General features: G+C 45.6%; 1 protein-coding gene across 1 annotated transcript in view; it reads left to right on the top strand.

Moving 5' to 3' along the window:
- LOC141257881 (T-cell differentiation antigen CD6-like) overlaps window positions 1–14,334 on the top strand; it is a 217,246-nt gene extending 202,912 nt beyond the window's left edge. The window contains exons 11-13 of the mRNA XM_073672888.1: window positions 9,506–9,586; window positions 11,809–11,877; window positions 14,324–14,334. Coding sequence (XP_073528989.1) covers window positions 9,506–9,586; window positions 11,809–11,877; window positions 14,324–14,334 — 161 coding nt within the window. The remainder of the gene's footprint in view (window positions 1–9,505; window positions 9,587–11,808; window positions 11,878–14,323) is intronic.
- The last annotated feature ends 1,262 nt before the right edge of the window (window positions 14,335–15,596 follow it).

Raw genomic sequence — 15,596 nt, 5'->3', positions numbered from 1 at the left:
GTAAATCACCGGAATAGTCATGCTGATAATGGCATCGTCAGCACTAAACATCTTCATCGCCATTTCAAAACTGTGCAGAAGGGTGCATAGGTCCCTGATCTGAGACCACTCCTCCAGCGTGATTTGCCCCACCTCTGAATCTCGTTGGCCCAGGCTATACGTCAGAACGTATTGCACCAGGGCTTGTCGGTGCTGCCACAGTCGCTGCAACATGTGCAGAGTTGAATTCCACCGGGTAGGCACATCGCATTTTAGCCGGTGAAGTGGCAGGCCCAACGACTTCTGTAGAGATGTAAGTCGCTGAGCTGCGGGATGCGAACGGCGGAAGTGAGCACACAGCGACCGTGCCCTCTGCAGAAGGCCATCTAGTCTGGGATAGTGGGCTAAAAATTGCTGGACAACCAGGTTCAACACGTGAGCCATACAAGGTACGTGTGTGACATTGCCCCGGCGAAGGGCCGTACCCAGGTTTGCAGCATTGTCGCACACGGCCTTCCCTGGTTTCAGGTCCAGTGGAGACAACCATTCATGAAATTGGTTCTCCAGAGCTGACCACAACTCCTCAGCTGTGTGACTCACATTTCCCAGACATTTCAATGTAAAAACCGCCTGATGACGTTGAGCCCTACTGCCAGCATAGTAAGAAGGTGTGCAGGATCCCTTCTGCGCAGTTAGAAAGCTTGTGGCATGACCAGACAGGCTTTGGGTGCAGGTGGAAGACCGAGAGGAGGTTGAGGAGGCAGAAGCAGTGGAGGAACTTTGACATAAAGAGGATTGACGCACAACTCGTGGGGACGGCAAGACTTGGACAGCAGCCCCTTGTCCTGCTGTCACCATAGTTACCCAGTGCCCAGTCAGCGACATGTAACGCCCCTGTCCATGCCTACTCGTCCAAGTGTCTGTGGTGAAATGCACCCTGTCACACACAGAGTTTCTCAAAGAAGCGGTGATGTTGTGTGCGACATGCTGGTGGAGCGCAGGCACACCTTTCTTTGAGAAGTAGTGCCGACTGGGCATCTGGTACTGGGGCACTGCGACGGACATAAGGTCTCGAAAATCCTCTGTGTCCACCAGGCGGAAAGGCAGCATTTCTGTAGCCAAGAGCTTGCAGATGGTGAAATTCAACCTCTTAGCTTTCTCATGGCTAGGAGGAAATGGTCTTTTACTTGTCCACATCTGAGGGACCGAGGGCTGGCTATTGTGCTTAGACGGGGTTGATAAGGGTGTCCCCGGCAAACTGCCGGTCTGTGAGGAAGATGCAGGCGGACATGTTAGGTTGCCTTGATCCAAAGGTGGTGCTATCGATGTCGGACAGCGCTCAACACCAGCTGGTGTTACCACCTCCAAAGAAAATGATGACCTGCCAATCACGCTGGCTGTTGCGGGTAAAGAGGTGGCAGGTCTGCGCCCCAAAACAGGTGTGACTGCTGTCCCCCCAGTCACAGAGGATGAAGAGGCCGCGGATGCACAAGATATGGCAGACGGTGATTGGCCCGGCCGGCTAGGCCGCATTGTAGCACACTGAGCTTCCCACTGCAACTTATGCTTCATGTCCATGTGCCGGTTCATGCATGAAGTACTCAAACTATGTATTTTTTGGCCTCTACTTAGCTTTTGCTGACAAATGTTACAGATAACACGAGTTGGGTCATCATTATCGATCTGAAAAAATGCCCAGGCTATGCAAGGCTTAGCACCCATGCGACCTGAAGAGCCACCACGACTTGTGGTGAGAGGCAGAGTTGTGTTTGAGGATGCAGTTGTTGACGTGCTTCCAGTACTACGTCTCTGTCCAGGAAGGCGCAACCTGACCTCGTCGTCACTAGCATCTTCCTCCACCTCCTCTGCTGACCTCATCTCTTGGCTGACTGTGGGTTGACAGTAAGTGGGATCTCCGACCTCATCATCATCACCCTGTGCGTTATCACACCCGTCGTCCTCAGAGCCAACCTGTTCCTGCCCTGACAAAAAACTAAAGTTGTCGCTCCAATCAGGTATTTGAGTCTTATCATCGTCTTCCTCATTGTCTCCACCAACAGGAGTTACAGTTTGGGAATGAGGGTCTACATTATGGTCAGAACCTTCTGCGTGTGGTCCTGGATCCGACTCATAAAGATTCTGGGCATCAGTGCAGATCATTTCCTCATCTGGATTCACAGAAGCGCTGGAGTCGACCTCTGATTCCCAGGCTATAGTATGAGTAAACAGCTCTGCAGACTCAACCATCTGTTCTACCTCATACTCAGACGGGCAGCTGGAGATTTGGGAGCTGTGAGGAAGCAAGTGCGATTTGGGTGACACCTTTGAGGACTGGAGTATTTGTGATGTTGAAGTTGATGTGGAGGAGAGCCCACTTAAAGGAGCACTTGATATCCGTTGAAGCACCTGCTGTTTTTGTGCCTCATCTGGAATTTGTAGCGATTGGCGTGGCCGTAAGAAAGGGATCTTATCACATTGTCCGCTAAAAGAAGTAGACATTTTAGTTTGGCTGGAAGATGGTCTTTCTTCTGCAGATGTTACTGTTGCTTTAACACCTACCCCACGGACACAACCTTTTTTCCCCTTCCCAACACGCCTATTCCCCTTTCCACCAGCAGCAGGCCTTTTTCCACTCATTTTGGTGGTTAACTAATTCACAATTCTGGAGTTGTTTGCACAAAAAAACAATGGATGGTAACCGAGCAGAGCTGAGTGGCCAAACTGTGGTATTAGGCCAAAACTATTGGCTGGGTTAGATGCAGAAAAAAATTATTTTGAATTTGCAACCTGATGGAGGTCAGTATAGATGGACTAATACAAATAGTCCCACACACTGCTAGAAGCCCAAATATTTTTTCAGAGGTACTGTAGATGCAGATAAAAATTATTTTTAATTTGCAACCTGATGGAGGTCAGTATAGATGGACTAATAGACCAAGTCCCACACACTGCTAGAAGCCCAAATATTTTTTCAGAGCTAGATGCAGAAAAAAATTATTTTTAATTTGCAACCTGATGGAGGTCAGTATAGATGGACTAATAGACCAAGTCCCACACACCGCTAGAAGCCCAACTATTTTTTCAGAGCTAGATGCAGAAAAAAATTATATTCAATTTGCAACCTGCTGGAGGTCAGTATAGAAGGACTAATAGAACAAGTCCCACACACTGCTAGAAGCCCAAATATTTTTTCAGAGCTAAATGAAGAAAAAAATTATTTTTAATTTGCAACCTGATGGAGGTCAGTATAGATGGACTAATAGACCAAGTCCCACACACTGCTAGAAGCCCAAATATTTTTTCAGAGCTAGATGCAGAAAAAAATTATTTTTAATTTGCAACCTGATGGAGGTCAGTATAGATGGACTAATAGACCAAGTCCCACACACTGCTAGAAGCCCAAATATTTTTTCAGAGCTAGATGCAGAAAAAAATTATTTTTAATTTGCAACCTGATGGAGGTCAGTATAGATGGACTAATAGACCAAGTCCCACACACCGCTAGAAGCCCAAATATTTTTTCAGAGCTAGATGCAGAAAAAAATTATTTTTAATTTGCAACCTGATGGAGGTCAGTATAGATGGACTAATAGACCAAGTCCCACACACTGCTAGAAGCCCAAATATTTTTTCAGAGCTAGATGCAGAAAAAAATTATTTTTAATTTGCAACCTGATGGAGGTCAGTATAGATGGACTAATAGACCAAGTCCCACACACCGCTAGAAGCCCAACTATTTTTTCAGAGCTAGATGCAGAAAAAAATTATATTCAATTTGCAACCTGCTGGAGGTCAGTATAGAAGGACTAATAGAACAAGTCCCACACACTGCTAGAAGCCCAAATATTTTTTCAGAGCTAAATGAAGAAAAAAATTATTTTTAATTTGCAACCTGATGGAGGTCAGTATAGATGGACTAATAGACCAAGTCCCACACACTGCTAGAAGCCCAAATATTTTTTCAGAGCTAGATGCAGAAAAAAATTATTTTTAATTTGCAACCTGATGGAGGTCAGTATAGATGGACTAATAGACCAAGTCCCACACACCGCTAGAAGCCCAAATATTTTTTAAGAGCTAGATGCAGAAAAAAATTATTTTTAATTTGCAACCTGATGGAGGTCAGTATAGATGGACTAATAGACCAAGTCCCACACACCGCTAGAAGCCCAAATATTTTTTCAGAGCTAGATGCAGAAAAAAATTATTTTTAATTTGCAACCTGATGGAGGTCAGTATAGATGGACTAATAGACCAAGTCCCACACACTGCTAGAAGCCCAAATATTTTTTCAGAGCTAGATGCAGAAAAAAATTATTTTTAATTTGCAACCTGATGGAGGTCAGTATAGATGGACTAATAGACCAAGTCCCACACACCGCTAGAAGCCCAACTATTTTTTCAGAGCTAGATGCAGAAAAAAATTATATTCAATTTGCAACCTGCTGGAGGTCAGTATAGAAGGACTAATAGAACAAGTCCCACACACTGCTAGAAGCCCAAATATTTTTTCAGAGCTAAATGAAGAAAAAAATTATTTTTAATTTGCAACCTGATGGAGGTCAGTATAGATGGACTAATAGACCAAGTCCCACACACTGCTAGAAGCCCAAATATTTTTTCAGAGCTAGATGCAGAAAAAAATTATTTTTAATTTGCAACCTGATGGAGGTCAGTATAGATGGACTAATAGACCAAGTCCCACACACTGCTAGAAGCCCAAATATTTTTTCAGAGCTAGATGCAGAAAAAAATTATTTTTAATTTGCAACCTGATGGAGGTCAGTATAGATGGACTAATAGACCAAGTCCCACACACTGCTAGAAGCCCAAATATTTTTTCAGAGCTAGATGCAGAAAAAAATTATTTTTAATTTGCAACCTGATGGAGGTCAGTATAGATGGACTAATAGACCAAGTCCCACACACCGCTAGAAGCCCAACTATTTTTTCAGAGCTAGATGCAGAAAAAAATTATATTCAATTTGCAACCTGATGGAGGTCAGTATAGATGGACTAATAGAATGATGCTATGCCCAAAAGATTTTACTTCACTAGGTGCAGTAAAAAAATTGGTATTCTATACACAGGTGTTATATCTTGCAACACAGATAGGCTACTCCACTGACTAACACACTCTGCAATAGGCCAAAAAGGATTAGCTTTGCTAGATTCAGCCAAATGCTGTGAAAAAAACTTGCACAGCACTGGCACAGACCTGCCTGGCAAAAACTGATAGGAACTGATGTAACCTAGTCCTGAAAAGGACTCCAATTACAATTAGTCTTTACTCCCACAACCTATCTATTTAAGAGCACAGACCTCCCTGATAAAAGTCGTAGGAAATGCTGTAACCTAGTCCTTAAAAGGACTGCAATCACAACTATTCCCTACTCCCAAGCTATCTGTATATTTGTGCGAAAATTGGCTTGAAATTAACAAGGTATAGCGCACACAGCAACAGCGGTGCCGTCTAACACGCAGCTGCAGCAGTGAGAAAATGGTGGCGACGGGGAAAATGGCTTGGTCTTATAGGGCAAGGACATGTGACATACACTGCCAATGACACATGCCCTTGCTTGTGTGAAAAAAAGCACTTCGCTCCGTGTGTGCGCTGCTGATAGGCTGACAGATTGCACCTCCCCACTGCAAATGTGGGAAAGAGAAAAAAAAATGGAGATCTTCATTGTTCCTGCAGAGATCCATCCCCTGCCCCTCCCCCCACCCCGCTGTACACTCAAACTGCGTATTAACATTAATTTTCATCATTACTGAGAAAAAATCCAGTTATGATTTTGGTGCACGAACAGTTATCGAACATAACCTCGAACAGCCGAATTTTTCTCAAATTGTTCGTGTTCGCCGAACGGCTCGAACACCGCCCAAAACAGCTCGAATTTGAGATTGGCGAACAGTTCGAGTAGAACAACGCTCATCTCTAATTGTTAGTTCAGTTGGATATATACAGTACAGACCAAAATTTTGGACACACCTTCTCATTTAAAGATTTTTCTGTATTTTCATGACTTTGAAAATTGTACATTCACACTGAAGGTATCAAAACTATGAATTACCACATGTGGAATTATATACTTAACAAAAAAGTGTGAAACAACTGAAAATATGTCTTATATTCTAGGTTCTTCAAAGTAGCCACCTTTTGCTTTGATGACTGCTTAGCACACTCTTGGCATTCTCTTGATGAGTTTCAAGAGGTAGTCACCGGAAATGGTTTTCACTTCACAGGTGTGCCCTGTCAGGTTTAATAAGTGGGATTTCTTGCCTTATAAATGGGGTTGGGAACATCAGTTGTGTTGTGCAGAAGTCAGGTGGATACACAGCTGATCGTTCTACTGAATAGACTGTTAGAATTTGTATTATGACAAGAAAAAAGCAGCTAGGTAAGGAAAAACGAGTGGCCATCATTACTTTAAGAAATGAAGGTCAGTCATTCCGAAAAATTGGGCAAACTTTGAAATGTCCCCAAGTGCAGTTGCAAAAACCATCAAGTGCTACAAAGAAACTGGCTCACATGAGGACCGCCCCAGGAAAGGAAGACCAAGAGTCACCTCTGCTTCTGAGGATAAGTCTATCCGAGTCACCAGCCTCAGAAATCGCAGGTTAACAGCAGCTCAGATTAGAGACCAGGTCAATGCCACACAGAGTTCTAGCAGCAGACACATCTCTACAACAACTATTAAGAGTAGACTTTGTGCAGTAAGCCTAGCTGCTAGGAAACCACTGCTAAGGACAGGCAACAAGCAGAAAAGACTTGTTTGGGCTAAAGAACACAAGGAATGGACATTAGACCAGTGGAAATCTGTGCTTTGGTCTGATGAGTCCAAATTTGAGATCTTTGGTTCCAACCACCGTGTCTTTGTGCGACGCAGAAAAGGTGAACGGATGGACTCTACATGCCTGGTTCCCACCGTGAAGCATGGAGGAGAAGGTGTGATGGTGTGGGGGTGCTTTGCTGGTGACACTGTTGGAGATTTATTCAAAATTGAAGGCATACTGAACTAGCATGGCTACCACAGCATCTTGCAGCGGCATGCTATTCCATCCAGTTTGCGTTTAGTTGGACCATCGTTTATTTTTCAACAGGACAATGACCCCAAACAGACCTCCAGGCTGTGTAAGGGCTATTTGACCAAGATGGAGATTGATGGGGTGCTACGCCAGATGACCTGGCCTCTACAGTCACCAGACCTGAACCCAATCGAGATGGTTTGGGGTGAGCTGGACCGCGGAGTGAAGGCAAAAGGGCCAACAAGTGCTAAGCATCTCTGGGAACTCCTTCAAGATTGTTGGAAGACCATTTCCGGTGACTACCTCTTGAAGCTCATCAAGAGAATGCCAAGAGTGTGCAAAGCAGTCATCAAAGCAAAAGGTGGCTACTTTGAAGAACCTAGAATATAAGACATATTTTCGGTTGTTTCACACTTTTTTATTAAGTATATAATTCCACATGTGTTAATTCATAGTTTCGATGCCTCCAGTGTGAATGTACAATTTTCATAGTCATGAAAATAGAGAAAAATCTTTAAATGAGAAGGTGTGTCCAAACTTTTGGTCTGTACTGTATATATATGCATATGTTGTAGAATACCTATACTTTATAATACCTATAAAGAAGCAAATCTCTCCCTGACGCAGCAGCAGCTCTCTCTACTCTGCCTGATTCCAGGGTACACTGTGGCGAGCATGGCGGCGCCATGTCTTATATAGACCTGATGACGCTGTACTGCCAGTCAATCACTGTAATGCCACAACAAACATGGCTACTGCATTACAGTCCAAGGCAGGCAATCCCTGCATGTTCATTGGCTCTCTAAAGAGCACCAAACATGCAGGGACGGGACCCGAGTTCCCGCCCGAGCAACCCGGAAATACCCGCCGAGCTTGTCGAGCACCAAGATGCTCGGACGAGTACCGAGCAGTGGCGAGCATGTTCGCTCATCACTATTGAACTTTTTTTTAAAACTTTTCCTTCTTTGTCAAAAATACCTGGTTATGAGGGCGTGGATGCTGGGAGGGTGTCATCAAATTGGCCCAGGCCTTTGACAGAGTACCCCTGGATCTGCTGTACATAGTGTGTGTCTCTCTCACCTTTCCTCCTTGGTTTGGCAAGAAAGCTAGCCCCCTGCCGCTAGGGTTGTCTGATGGGAATTTTTTCAACAAATTTTATACAATGTCCTTCTGGTATAGAACCATTTTAGAAGACCCTTCCCTTCCAAACCCTGCCGTGCACCCAAACAGTGGTTTTCCCCCACATATGGTGTATCGGCTTACTGAGGAGAAATTGCACAACAAATGGTATGGTGCAATTTCTCCTGTTATCCTTATGAAAATGCAAAATTGGGGGCTGAAAAAGATTTTAGTGGGAAAAATGTGAAAATTTTATTTTTATGCTCAATGATATAAACTTCTGTGAATCATCTGGGGGTTCAAGGTGCTCACCACACATCTAGATAAGTTCCCTGAGGGGTCTAGTTTCCAAAATGGTGTCACTTGTGGGGGGTTTCCACTGTTTAGGCACATCAGGGGCTCCTCAAACGCAACATGGTGTCTGATAATTATTCAAGCAAATTTTACATTCAAAATGTCAAATGGCGCTCCTTTCCTTCAGAACCCTGCTGTGCGCCCAAACAGTGGTTATTCCCCACATATCGGATATCTGCGTGCTCAGGGGAAATTGCACAACAAATTTTGGGGTCCATTTTTTCCTGTTACCCCTGCGAAAATAAAAAAAATTGGGTCTAATTAACATTTTTGTGAAAAAAGTTTAATGTCAATTTTTTTCTTCCACATTTCAAAAATTCCTGTGAAGCACCTGAAGGGTTAATAAACTTCTTGAATGTGGTTTTGAGCACCTTTAGGGTACAGTTTTTAGAATGGTGTCACTTTGGGGTATTTTCTGTCATAAAGGCCCCTCAAAGTCACGTCAAATGTGATGTGGTCCCTAAAAAAATGGTTTTGTAAATTTTGCTGTAAAAATGAGAAATCGCTGATCAACTTTTAACCCCTATAACTTCCTAATAAAAAAATGTTGGTTCCAAAATTGGGCTGATGTAAAGTAGACATGTGGGAAATGTTATTTATTAACTATTTTGTGTGACATATCTCCCTGATTTAAGGGCATAAAAATTCAAATTTTGAAAATTGTGAAATTTTCAACAAATTTATGATTTTTTCACAAATAAACGCAAGTGATATCGAATAAATTTTACCACAATCATAAAGTACAATATGTCACGAAAGAAACAATCTCAGAATCAGTGGGATCCATTGAAGCTCCAGAGTAATTACCTCATAAAGTGACAGTGGTCAGAATTGTAAAAATTGGCCCGGTCATTAACGTGCAAACCACCCTCGGGGGTAAAGGGGTTAATCCCCATTCCTAATTTTTCCTTACCCCATCCTTACCCATGTATATATGCTTTATAGAAAAAAATCCAATAAAAATTATTGAAAAACAAAAAGATTAACACTTTTTTGTACTTTGTTTTTAAAAATCTTTTTGTAGATTGTGTCCCAAAACAACAAAAAGAGACTCAAGCAGCAGCGACAGCCGTACTTTGTGACCCAAACAAGCATAGGAGGCTACGTAAGATACAGACTCATGTCAACACAGTAAATATTCTCACCCTATTGCCATTACACAGCGCCATTTTCACCAGCTCCTGACCACTCAACACCATGTGCACTTGCTCCTGACCACTCAGCGCCATGTTCACCTGCTCCTCACCACTCAGCGCCATGTTCACCTGCTCCTCACCACTCAGCACCATGTTCACCTGTTTCGGACCACTGAACGCCATGTTCACCTGCTCCTGATCACTCAGTGCCATGTTTACCTGCTCCTGATCACTCAGTGCCATGTTTACCTGCTCCTCACCACTCAGCGCCATGTTCACCTGCTCCCCCCACTCAACGCCATGTTCACCTGCTCCCCCCACTCAACGCCATGTTCAACTGCTCCCCCCACTCTGCGCCATGTTCACCTGCTCCTGATCACTCAGCGCCATGTTCACCTGCTCCTCACCACTCAGCGCCATGTTCACCTGCTCCCCCCACTCAACGCCATGTTCAACTACTCCCCCCACTCAGCGCCATGTTCACCTGCTCCTGATCACTCAGCGCCTGTTCACCTGCTCCTGATCACTCAGCGCCATGTGCACCTGCTCCTCACCACTCAGCACCATGTTCACCTGCTCCTCACCACTCAGCACCATGTTCAACTGTTTCTGACCACTGAACGCCATGTTCACCTGCTCCTGATCACTCAGTGCCATGTTTACCTGCTCCTCACCACTCAGCGCCATGTTCACCTGCTCCTCACCACTCAGCGCCATGTTCACCTGCTCCCCCCACTCAACGCCATGTTCACCTGCTCCCTCCACTCAACGCCATGTTCACCTGCTCCCCCCACTCAGCGCCATGTTCACCTGCTCCTGATCACTCAGTGCCATGTTCACCGGCTCTTCACCACTCAGCGCCATGTTCACCTGCTCCTCACCACTCAGCGCCATGGTCACCTGCTCCTGATCACTCAGCACCACGTTCACCTGCTCCTGACCACTCAGTGCCATGTTCACCTGCTCCTGATCACTCAGCGCCATGTTCACCTGCTCCTCACCACTCAGTGCCATGTTTACCTGCTCCTCACCACTCAGTGCCATGTTCACCTGCTCCCCCCACTCAACGCCATGTTCACCTGCTCCCCCCACTCAACGCCATGTTCAACTGCTCCCCCCACTCAGCGCCATGTTCACCTGCTCCTGATCACTCAGCGCCATGTTCACCTGCTCCTCACCACTTAGCGCCATGTTCACCTGCTCCCCCCACTCAGCGCCATGTTCACCTGCTCCTGATCACTCAGCGCCATGTGCACCTGCTCCTCACCACTCAGCACCATGTTCACCTGCTCCTCACCACTCAGCACCATGTTCACCTGTTTCTGACCACTGAACGCCTTGTTCACCTGCTCCTGATCACTCAGTGCCATGTTTACCTGCTCCTCACCACTCAGCGCCATGTTCACCTGCTCTTCACCACTCAGCGCCATGTTCACCTGCTCCCCCCACTCAACGCCATGTTCACCTGCTCCCTCCACTCAACGCCATGTTCACCTGCTCCCCCCCACTCAACGCCATGTTCACCTGCTCCCCCCACTCAGCGCCATGTTCACCTGCTCCTGATCACTCAGTGCCATGTTCACCGGCTCTTCACCACTCAGCGCCATGTTCACCTGCTCCTCACCACTCAGCGCCATGGTCACCTGCTCCTGATCACTCAGCACCACGTTCACCTGCTCCTGACCACTCAGTGCCATGTTCACCTGCTCCTGATCACTCAGCGCCATGTTCACCTGCTCCTCACCACTCAGCGCCATGTTCACCTGCTCCTGATTACTCAGCGCCATGTTCACTTGCTCCTGATCACTCAGCATTATGTTCACCTGCTCTAAACCACTCAGTGCCATGTTCACCTGCTCCTCACCACTCAGTGCCATGTTCACCTGCTCCTGATCACTCAGCGCCATGTTCACCTGCTCCTCACCACTCAGTGCTATGTTCACCTGCTCCTGATCACTCAGCACCATGTTCACCTGCTCCTCACCACTCAGTGCTATGTTCACCTGCTCCTGATCACTCAGCACCATGTTCACCTGCTCCTCACCACTCAGCACCATGTTCACCTGCTCCTGACCACTCAGCACCGTGTTCACCTGCTCCTGACCACTCAGCTCCATGTTCACCTGCTCATCACCGCTCGGCATGGTGGTCACCTGCCTCTCACCAGTATCGCATCTATTTTCGTTTCTAGGGTCAGCGGCATCATCCAGCACATCTTCAGAGGAGCAGAACTGGTATGAAAATTACAGACAACAAGTTGGTAAGTATGGCAGTGATCTGTGTTACTCTCAGATATTCATGACTGGAGTTGGGGGGATAGCTGAGGTATTTGATAATGTACAGAGCACAGCACCGAGGGAGGATACAACAGCTAAGGGTGCATATGAAGTGTCACCATGAGACTCATTTTTACTCTGTATCGGCACTTCCTTATAATCTTCAGTACTGTTGAAATAATGCAGCAAAGTAGTCCATTTGCAGTGCATACAGTAATTACAAGGATTGATTCCTAGGAAAGTGTTTCCCGGTAATTTTACAGTCTAAACTGCCAATCATCCAATCAACAAGCAAAATACTTGCTTGTTTGGATAAATTGAACTTTTGTGCTGCACAAAAGATCATCGTTCTCTGCAGCACATTGCCCCCAGCCGTCAGCTTTCCCTCTGCTGATTATGAAAATTACGGGGGACCACACACCTTTTTTTCCTGTTTTTTTTTTTATTATTAACAAGTACAAAATACACACCCAAGGTAACCTTAATTCACAGCCTCCAGGTGCTCCAGCCGCTGGAAATGCCAGTAACCTTAAAGGGGTTGTTCGGTCAAAACCGATAAGTCTGCAGTCACTGTCCGGGGATATGTATAACTTATACATCCCCTCCGGTCCCGAGTGTGAAACAAAGAGTGACTGCAGACTTATCGGTTTTGACCGGATAACCCCTTTAAAATGCCCCTCAAAGTTTCCTATTAGGTTTCCGGGCCTCGCAGCTGCCGGAAGACCCGTTGGCTTTGAACTCTGGTGAAAGGTTACCTAAGTTCAAGCCACCGGGTCTCATGGACGCTCTAGTGCCGGACTGCTGAATGCCGGAATGCCGAGTGCGGGACAGGCACTGGGTGCTGAGTGCAGGTCATGTCATTGTCACCTGTTCTCCCTGAGATCATCGTGACCAGGTGACAATGATGGGAGTTGTTGTCAGCACCCGCAGTGTACATTATGTGTAAAATAAAAATTAAGCTAAAAAAACAGCGTAGGCTCCCGCCGATTAGTCATAACTAGTAGAGGGAATGTCGCCCGCTGGGGGCTGATATTACTAGCCACAGAAAGGGGCCATTAGTCCAAAATGTTCCCTGGCTATTAATAAAAGCTCACAGCTGTTTGATTAGTGTTTACTGGCTGGTTTACAGGGGGACCCCAGAAAAAATTGATGTAGGGTCCCCCTATAAATTCTAACAAGCAAAGGCTAAACAGACAGCTGGGGGCTGATATTAAAAGCCTAGGAAGGAGCCATTAGGCCCAAATGTTTCCTGGCTATTAATAACTGCTCACAGCTGTTTGATTAGTGTTTACTGGCTAGATTACAGGGGGACCCCAAAACAAAATTGATGTAGGGTCCACCTATAAAATCTAACCAGCAAAGGCTAAACAGACAGCTGGTGGTTGATATTAATAGCCAGGGAAGGGGACATGGATATTAGCCCCCTCTAAGGCTATTAACATCAGCCCTCAGTGACCCCAGAAATGTCACATCAATAAGATGCACCAAATCTGGCACTCAGCCTTGGCTATCCCCACTTGCCCTGGTGCAGTGACGAGTGGGATAATAGGGTTTTGGTTCATGTTAGCCTTGTATTGGCAGCTGGCATGAAGCCCAGGGATTAGTAATGGAGAGGCGGCTATAAGACACCCCCATTACTAACTCCATAAACAAAGACACAGCATGTAAAAAATTCTTTATTTGAAATAAAAGTCCACACTCATTTATTTAAAAATAAAAAACACAGTTTTACTCACCTAACACCTAATCTCAGAAGCCATTGTCACCTGTAAAAAAAAAACAAAATAAAAAACAATCATATCCCTCACCTGTCTGAAGTGATCAAATAATCCATACTGTTCCACGACGATCTCCAGATGACTTGTAGAGCAGTCACATCAGCAGTCACTAATGTGACTGTTCTACAGGACAGCTGGCTACACACTAACACAGGCAGTGTATAGTGCTGAGATGCCATGAGACAGTCCCGGTGACCTCACCTATGGCACCGCTGCTGCATGAGAACCCGGGTCTGATGAGCACTGGCGACCTCACTTAAGGCACCGCTGCTGCGTGAGAACTTTGTCACGCAGCGGCGGTGCCGTCAGTGAGATCACCAGTGCTCATCAGCTGATGAACTCCTGTGAACTCTCTCATGGCAGCTCAGTGCTATACACTGCAGGAGCGATTACACTCCTGTCAGTGTGTAGCCAGCTGCCAGTTAGAACAGTCACATCAGCTGATGTGACTGCTATACAAATGATCCGGACCGTCATGGGACAGTATTGATTACAGCAGATAGGTGAGTATTATGGTGGTTTTTATTTTCGATTTTTTTTACAGGGGACAAGAGCTTCAGGGATTTGGTTTAGGTGAGTATAACTATGTTTTTTAATTTTATTTCAATATTTATTTATTAATTTTAACTCTTTTTCTTTACTTTGTGCACAGGTGCCAGCTGATTACTACTCCCATCAGCGGTACCTGCTGTTGCTGTTATCAGTGACAGCAGGCGTAGGTAGGCTGATGGGAGTAGTACTCTCATCAGCCGACGTCTTTGACCAGCAGTAAGCTTTTTACCGCTGGTCACAGTCACAGCTGCGGGCTCACGCTGACGTCTGACAGTGTGATCCCGCTGCACTCTGACTGGTGGTAATGATCTTACCACCGATCAGAGCCCCTGTTTCCCGCTCTATCACGCAGATGACAGCGTGGGAAACCACGGTTGTTTGGGCCACTTATTTGTATGAATGGGGTTCGGGTACTGTTTTGGTACCCTAACTGAACTTGTAATGGATGTTCGGCCAATACCGCCAGACCCGAACATCCACGGGTCTGCCCATCACTAGTTAAGAGTTTAATCAATTAACAAAATGCTAAGCAAATGAAGAAAAGAGAAATATAAATCCCATCAGTATCTGGTGACCGCCCGTTGCCTCTATCAACACAGTATCTGGTGATCGCCCATCGCCTCCATCATCAGTATCTGGTAACCACTCATTCCAATGTATCCGACTGAGAATTATACACTCGCAATACAGCAGTGATGACATTCTTTAATGCTCTCATAACTCACAAGAGTAAAATGTCAATTACAATTACGACTTGTGAACACGTTATGCAAATTAACAGGACACAGGCCAATAAAGGAAATAAACAGAATCCGCCTATAGAGGGGGGAGGGTCTAGTACTTCCTACTGTTCTACAAGCCTGAATAAATCTTTAGTCATAGTCTAATTCACCCCCTCTAGCGCCTCATACTCACCATTCAGTACTAAAGTATTTATTACTTTGCTCAATCGGTGTAAGTGTCACGCAAGGTGTGTGAAAGACTAAGTGCAACACAAAGGGAAGGGGAAAGGGAGCCCAGACTCTAGGAAAAGGGGGGAGTGGCGTCCTCCTAGGCTGATCTGATATCACCTTGTCTCCACTAATGTCCCTATAGTGGTTCCTCACCAATCGCCGCATGCGAACCTAAACCCTGTATTTCCCTATCACTTGGCCGTGGATAGGGAAGGGGGGATGAGCACTAGTCGATCCTCACTAACGACTAAAGACAACAGCGGAGACAAACACAGGGGAAAGTAGCTTAGCTTTATCAGAGAGATAACTCCAAGCCTCCTCCTAGCACCACAGAGGAAGATAGCAGTCTGAGAGCACCAAGCATTCACAAGGAAACATGTGAGTATCACCGACACCTTCCTGCTGCAAAGTGAAACTATT

This window comes from Phyllobates terribilis, unplaced genomic scaffold (assembly GCF_046119375.1).
Source record: "Phyllobates terribilis strain yellow unplaced genomic scaffold, ASM4611937v1 Scaffold_3__8_contigs__length_932513732, whole genome shotgun sequence".
NCBI lineage: Eukaryota > Metazoa > Chordata > Amphibia > Anura > Dendrobatidae > Phyllobates > Phyllobates terribilis.
Note: the sequence above shows the minus strand (reverse complement) of the source record. Positions and strands in the feature narration are given on the sequence as shown.